Source organism: Paramacrobiotus metropolitanus, unplaced genomic scaffold (assembly GCF_019649055.1).
Source record: "Paramacrobiotus metropolitanus isolate TYO unplaced genomic scaffold, Prichtersi_v1.0 Parri_scaffold0000276, whole genome shotgun sequence".
NCBI lineage: Eukaryota > Metazoa > Tardigrada > Eutardigrada > Parachela > Macrobiotidae > Paramacrobiotus > Paramacrobiotus metropolitanus.
In genome coordinates, this window is record NW_026570496.1 from 65,134 (window position 1) to 72,334 (window position 7,201).

The window sequence follows — 7,201 nt, forward strand, 5'->3', positions numbered from 1 at the left end:
TTTAATTTATATTTAATAAATTTTTTATAGCTTTTTAAATTCTTTTCTACAAATAACTATTTAATTATGCGGGTCATTAATTTATTTCCAATATATAACTGAGCAAGCCAGCCAGCAATCAAAACAGCATCACAAGAAAAACCAATCTTCCATCGCTCGAATAAATATCCGAGTAAAATAAATCTCTATTTATCAGGCAGCAGGAAACCATTTTGGGAAACAACATAGACCAGTAAAAAAAAAGCACAGAAATTTCACCCGGAACAGGAACTGCCACGATCGACTCGTGTACAAGTAAAAAAGCCGAAGAAATCATCGGCGGAAACAAAAATCGCGTAATTAATCAACGTGGAAGGCACCGGGCGGCGTTGCACCGCAGGCCGCCGTCCGTGGGCGGGCGGAATGGAGACGGATCAGATGGTGGTGGAGGTGACGATGCTGATGCCGTGCACCAGCAGCGCCGGCGTCGGCAGCGCGCTGATGCAGTCCAGGAAGGACAGATAGGCCTCGGCGCGCTCCGCCTCCGCGGGCGGCGCCGGCATACACAGAAAAGTCAGCGCCGAGCCCTGGCTGTGGAAGCGCAGCAGGCGCTGCACGTCGTGCAGGTAGCCCACGGGCAGGTTGTAGGGATCCACCTCCTGCGGGCGGTCGCCAATACAACAGCATTACAAACACCATACCGTAACAATAATCAACGATAAATAGTCAGAAAATACTGGGAAAACGTTATTCATACAATAATAAACAGCAAGAACGATAGTCTGAGAACACCCGGCAATTAACAATAAATCCGTAGATAAAAGATTCAATAAACTCTCAAAATATTTAGGAAGGAAATAACTGGAATCAAAGAGCATGAATAAAACACTGTTAATTACCAACACAAAATTCAACAGATAATAAGCGAAAAAATTATGGATAAAAATTATTTCTACAAAATGCAAGCATTGATAAAAGAATATGTATGAAAAATTAATAATACAAAATCCAAAGACCTAATAAAGGAATATGTAGTATAAAAATTAATAACGAAAAGCGTAAAATTAATCTAATTCATTTATTCACATCTTTCGAGTAATTCTTGCTGATTTATTTCCAACTGCTTGTTATTTTTATGAAGAAATGCCACGTCGTAAAATAATAATAAATAGAAACAATATTAAATAAATAAAATAAATTAAAATAAATAGAAATAATCAAAATCAAAATAAACAGAAATAATTATTTAACCAAAATAAATAGAAATAATATTTAAAATAATGAGAAAATATTTAAAATGCAGTCTTACTACAAAAATGATGAAAAAATGCATAAAAATGGCAAGAAGATACCTGGCCGATATTCTGTCCGGATAGATAGGAGCTGCAGCTAACCCGGTCGATGTGCTGCAGCGCCTCATCCCAAATCACCGGCACGACCTTTCCCTTGATCCGCAGCTGATTCAACAACAAATTCAGCGTCTTAATCCGCCGCAGGACATTATCGGTGTGCTGGCGATGGCACAGGAACACCCGCAGCACACTCTTGCGCCGCCAACTGCTCGTCATATGCAGGATGGTCGCCAGCTGCAGCAGGAAGAGCACCGGCGTGTCGTAGCTGTCGGTCTGCTGCGGCCGCATCAGATCCACCGGCCACACGTCGATGTTGACGCGCTGGCGACGGCCGGCGTGGCGCAGCACGTCCTTCTTGTCGAAGGAGCGGAAGTTGCGCGCCACGCAGATGTTCTTGCGCATGCGCAGGCAGTCGCGCAGGATCAGGACGAAGTCGGTGGGGGAGAGGGGGGGCGTGGTGTCGTCGGGCGGGCCGGTGGGCAGGAAGTTGGCCAGCTCGTCGGCCAGCGAGTGCGGCGAGGTGGTCGGCGTGCCGTTGAGGAGGCGCGGGAAGCCCAGGACGATGGTGTTGGGCTTCATGCCGCCCAGGCCCGACAGGTGCACCAGGTGGTGGATGCCCTCGCGGATCGTCCTGCACCATGCACAAATATATTACAAATGCTATATCAATATTTTTAGCATTTTATTTTATTTTTTTAAACATTCTATTTGATTTTTTTAGCATTTTATTTACATTTAATAATCTTTTTAAATTTATACTGTTATTTAAACATTTTTTTCAGATAATATAAAAAATGTTTTCGTTTTATTTATACTTATTTTCGAACACAAAAAGTTAAATATAACTGAAGATTATAGAAATACATTTTGATTCAACGTAATTATTCGAATAAAAAACTATTATTTCCGTATTCTTAAGTTTTATTTAGCGATTCCCATTAGATATACCGGGTATACAGTATCAATATTTATATAAGAGGTTGTTTGTATGAGTGCACCTGGCGACGGTGAGCTCGACGAAGGCCTTGACCTTTAGCCGGTCGACCAGCTCCAGCCAGTGCGGGTACTCCTCCTGCGTGGGATCCGTGTCCAGCCGGTCAAAGTCCTCCTGCTTCACGTGCCCCAGCACGTACAATCCTGCACAAATTCTTCATTAACGTGCTAAATCTGTATTTTTCAACGTTTGCACTAAAACGATTTTATTTTTTTAATTTGTAAAAATTGAACTAAGATTCAATGAACAAAATTAAGTGTGATGAAAATAAACTGAGAATTTTTACAATAAAAAAAAACAGAAAAAGCGGTCCTCCTGGTCAATTGTTTTAAAAATTGGAAACTGAAGCGAAATAAAATTAATTAACTTTTAAAATAAATTAAACTAATAATTCAAAATAAATTAATTTTAAATAATTTAAAATGACATAAACTGCAAATAAAATGACGACAAATTATTTTGGAAGAGGGTGTGGCCTGTCGCCTTGGCATACCGCCCTTCTTGAGGTCGTTGACGAAGTCGACGAGGTGCTGGATGCGGTCGCGGGAGGAGACGAGGAGGAGCATCTGCGGGCGCCAGTACTTGACGTGCTCCTTGCGGATGTCCAGGAGCAGGAGGTACTTGCGCACCTGGTGGAAGATGAGCGCCTGCGAGATGCTGCCCCAGTTGATGTCCGGCGACCACAGGTGCAGCCCCAGCATCAGCAGCATGGCGATGACGAAGGCCACCGCCGTGTATAAGGGCGAGATGATGAACATCATGCACGCGCACCCCGCCATCCCGATCAGCGCCGTGTGCCAGCTGAAGAAGCGGTACTTGGGCCGCCAATTCGGCGCTACAATTTACAAATCACCCCGTTAAGCAGACAATTTAATTCAGTTTAAATTAGCCAATTAAATTATCAGTAATTACTGCTATCGTTTCTTGTTAATAATTAATTTATTATGGTTATATGCCAGCTGAAGAAACGGTATTTCGACCGCCAGTTCGGCGCTGTAAAGTCGGCAAATTAAAATTCCTCAATTACCTCCTTGAAGAAGAAAAGTCCACTTCAATTATTAAAATAAAATACACAATTACATGAAATTACTGAATTAATTTCCTAATTTGAATGACTAAATGAAATGATGCAATTAAACCGCTGCATTAAACTAAAATTAAATTCACCAAATTACAGTATTAAATTAGTAAATTTATTCATCCAGTTGAATCATGCAAATAAATTATGGACTGCATTACTGAATTATCACTATATGTAATCCATAAATTTTTATTTCATAAAAGGTCAATTAAACTGGAAAATGTAAGAAAGCGAAGGTGAATTGTGTTACGTGAAGAAAGCGAGGTACTGAGTGCGTACTGCGTACCGGCGGCCAGCTCGAGCGCCAGGCAGGCGAGATTGTTGCCGAAGTAGGAGAGGAGGAAGAAGATGGAGGTGATGACGGCGATCTGGTTCAGCGAGGGAATCAGCAGCACCATCTGTGCAATCAACATGCATGTATATATACGAGATGCAGTGATTCCGTTAGGAAGACCTACCACGGTGAGGAAGAAGGAGAGGAGGACGGCGGGGATGGGATTGCCGGCGGCGGTGGTCTTCTCGAAGGGGCGCAGCAGCACCCCGAAGAGGTTGTCGCGCGCCACGGCCAGCAGCACGCGGGAGGCGCCCATTAAATTGGTCATGGCCGCTGATAGCGTGGCCGCCAGCACGCCGATGGCGATCGTCGGCGGCCACACGTTGATGGCCTGCATGAAGGTGTAGTTGTTCTTCAACAGGCCGCTGCAACGTTACCACACGCAGCTATATAACATATATAATACAATTTATACATATATAAAAAATAATATAATATACAAATAAATATATACAATTTTTGTATTGACCCAAAAAAAATAATAGTCTTATTTTTGGAATTTTTTTAAACAGAATTTCTGCGAGTGGCGCTATAGCTGTAGCGTACTTGGTGCAGGTGAGGGCGATCATGAGGACGAGGGTGCCGTAGACGACGGCCGTGGTGGCCAGCGCCGACAGCGTGCCGCGCGGAATGGCCTTGGCCGGGTTGCGCAGCTCCCCGGCGACGTTGGCGCCCGACATGATGCCGGTGACGCCGTTGAAGAGCACGGCGAAGACGGTGGCCGCGTTCACCAGGTCGCCGGTGGTGTAGTCGACGTCGAAGTGCGCTGAAATCACGAGCATGCCGGTCATTAGCGGGATAATGAAGCGGAGGCTGGGAGGACGTACCGAAGACGTTCTCGCGGAAGGTGGAGGGCAGGATGCCGGTGTAGTAGGCGCAGGGCAAGCCCGTGGCGTTGTTGACTGAGGAGGCGTTGCTGTAGTGGTGGTTGTTGGCCGGGAAGTCGATGCACAGGGCGCTGCAATACAGCCGCCGATTGTATTATCAAAAACCATATACAATCTCTAACTGCATATATTGACAAATATTTCATAAGAAATTACAATATTAAAAAATTAGAAACTGTCAAAATACAGAGGAGAATGTTGGTGCGGACTGACTGGTTCTCGATGAAGAAGCTGATGAAGCCGATGAAGGCGGCGATGGAGACGATGGCGAGGATGGCGGCGGACATGTAGGCGAACATGGAGGCGCCCACGACGCAGACGGCCATGTTGAAGGTGCAGACGACGACGCCGTAGAAGAAGCCCCACCAGCGCGCCGGCTCGTTGGGCAGGCCGCCGTCCGTCAGCGAGCCTGTTACCCATCACAGCTAGTCAACAACCAAACAAGAGGCGGGTTAATCAGGCTTACCGCCTTTGCCGAAGGAGTTGATGAGCGTCTCCACCGCGCCCGACACGTACAGCGCCCCCGAGCAGATGTTGGCCAGGAAGAAGAGCACGCCGATGCCGCCGCCGAACTCCGGACCCAACGCCCGGCTTATCATATCTGCACAAGCACATAACAATGCACCTATCAGTGACAGTAACGCAGTGCCGTGCAATCACAGTGAATGTCACTAGGTCAACGGCACCCACATTACACCTGTTTTATCGTTGGCAATGCGGACGCTAACGCTGTCATCTTATCGTTAACAGCGTTTATAACACCCTCACTGGGTCAAATTACAGGATATTCATTTACCTATTCGCGTGTACACTTCTCGCCGCAGCGCAGCTGCCATTATTCTACACAAATGCTTTCTTTCACTTCATCCACATTATCACATACACAAGTAACACAATTATTATTAAGAAAATCCAGCTAAACAAATAATTAGTAATACAATTTTATTTTAATATTAAATTTTATTCTTGTCAAAAATACAAACTATACGAATACAGAATCCAAACCAAAAAATTAATATTCATTTCAAAGTACCATCCAGTAAAAGAATCGGAGAAATTCAATAATAAATTGCGTATAAATCATCTATAATGTTCAATCAGCCCAGCAGGGACTTACAGTAGGCGCCCCCGCCCTCGACGGCGCCGTTGGTGCTGATGGCGCAGATGGAGAAGACGGTGCAGGTGACGATCAGGTAGGCGATGGCGAACAGGCCCAGCGTGGCCAGGAAGCCCGCCTGGCCCACCGCGAAGCCTGCAACAGGTGGAACGACTATTACTCTGCCCCGTCCCGTACAGGGAACTAGTCAGTACCTACCCAGTCGCAGGAAGAGGATGGCGCTGAACATGGACAGGCACACGGGGGCGTACACCCCCGAGAAGGTGGTCAGGCGCCGCACCAGATTAGGCGGCGGCCCCCCCTCGGCGTCCGGCGCCTCGGGGCGGGGGGAGCGGCGACGCGCCAATCCGCTCAAGCTGCGGAAGAGACTGCGCTGCTGCAGCAGCGGCAGGCGGTCGTTGACGCTGCTGCTCAGGCTGGAGCTGTCCAGGGAGGAGCCCAGATCCAGCTGGCTGCTGCTGCTCTCCAGCGACGACGGCGACAACATGATCTGCAGACCAGCACACTGCGCTGTCACGCCTCCCGAATGTTGTTGTTGTCAGGGCTGTTGACTTACTTCGTTATTGTGGAAGGATCGGAAGCGGGCCCGTAGACGATCCATCCAGCACTAACACGCGCAACACACACTCCTCACCATCCTCGAGGGAGTAGACACCATGCGAGCCTGACAAGATCCCGGATCAGCAACAGCGCCTGACTACACGCTGATTCCAACCACAACGATCAGGTTGATCTGCTGCGCGTAAACAACGACACGATCAGTCCAGGCACTGGAATCCTCAGTAGCCGCTAATCCCGCAGATGGATAGATAGTGGATAGGGGAAGAATGGAAATTATCAATAAATCAAGTCAGGTATGAACGTAGCATGACCACGAGGAACACAGCAAAATTCCAGTAAAACCTGAACAAACTGCAACAGAAACAAGTGGATGATCATGACAGGATGAGTAATCACTCACGCGTGGGCCGTAGCGAGCGCAAGCACCACCCACGGAACTCCTGGTGTAAATGCCGTTCGCGAGCGGTGGCTGTGGCGGCACACTCACTTAATTCTGTGCTATGATTTGTGCAACTGCATATTTTGCCGAATGTTGCAATAAAAAGCAAAGTATAAGCAAATTCTTATTTATCTGATTTCTCATGATGTATAGATTTTAATGGAACGCTGCAGTTGTGTGGTCCATAGCTAGATGCAGCGTCGTCGCGTTAGGCAGTAGGCAGCCAGGCCGATTGGTGTGTTCGTAAACACGAGGCCGAAAACGGTTTACGTATATTGCTCGTCCGAGTGTTCTCCCCTTAATTTCCTAGAGTAGCTGGCCAAACCTGGAAAGCGCTAAATGCGAAATGGCGATAGTTATGCTTCTCGTTTAGTAGTATGTACGAGTAATTACAGTGACCGATCCAGGTACAGATCGATAACCACCGATATCGATGCAGCCTGCAGGCACGTTATTG

The 7,201-nt window shown here is 46.7% G+C and overlaps 1 protein-coding gene across 1 annotated transcript; it reads right to left on the reverse strand.

Annotated features, from left to right (window-relative positions):
• Nucleotides 1-59: 59 nt before the first annotated feature.
• On the reverse strand, nucleotides 60-6,654 carry LOC129601776 (solute carrier family 12 member 9-like). Its single transcript, XM_055500660.1, has 13 exons — nucleotides 6,301-6,654; nucleotides 5,943-6,234; nucleotides 5,745-5,879; nucleotides 5,094-5,228; nucleotides 4,841-5,036; nucleotides 4,568-4,698; nucleotides 4,287-4,506; nucleotides 3,865-4,105; nucleotides 3,693-3,804; nucleotides 2,819-3,160; nucleotides 2,330-2,468; nucleotides 1,332-1,962; nucleotides 60-638 (listed from the first exon to the last, which is right to left on the reverse strand). The coding sequence occupies exons 1-13, from the start codon at nucleotides 6,343-6,345 to the stop codon at nucleotides 414-416; spliced, it is 2,844 nt and encodes a 947-aa protein (XP_055356635.1). The 5' UTR covers nucleotides 6,346-6,654; the 3' UTR covers nucleotides 60-413.
• Between the last annotated feature and the right edge of the window lie 547 nt (nucleotides 6,655-7,201).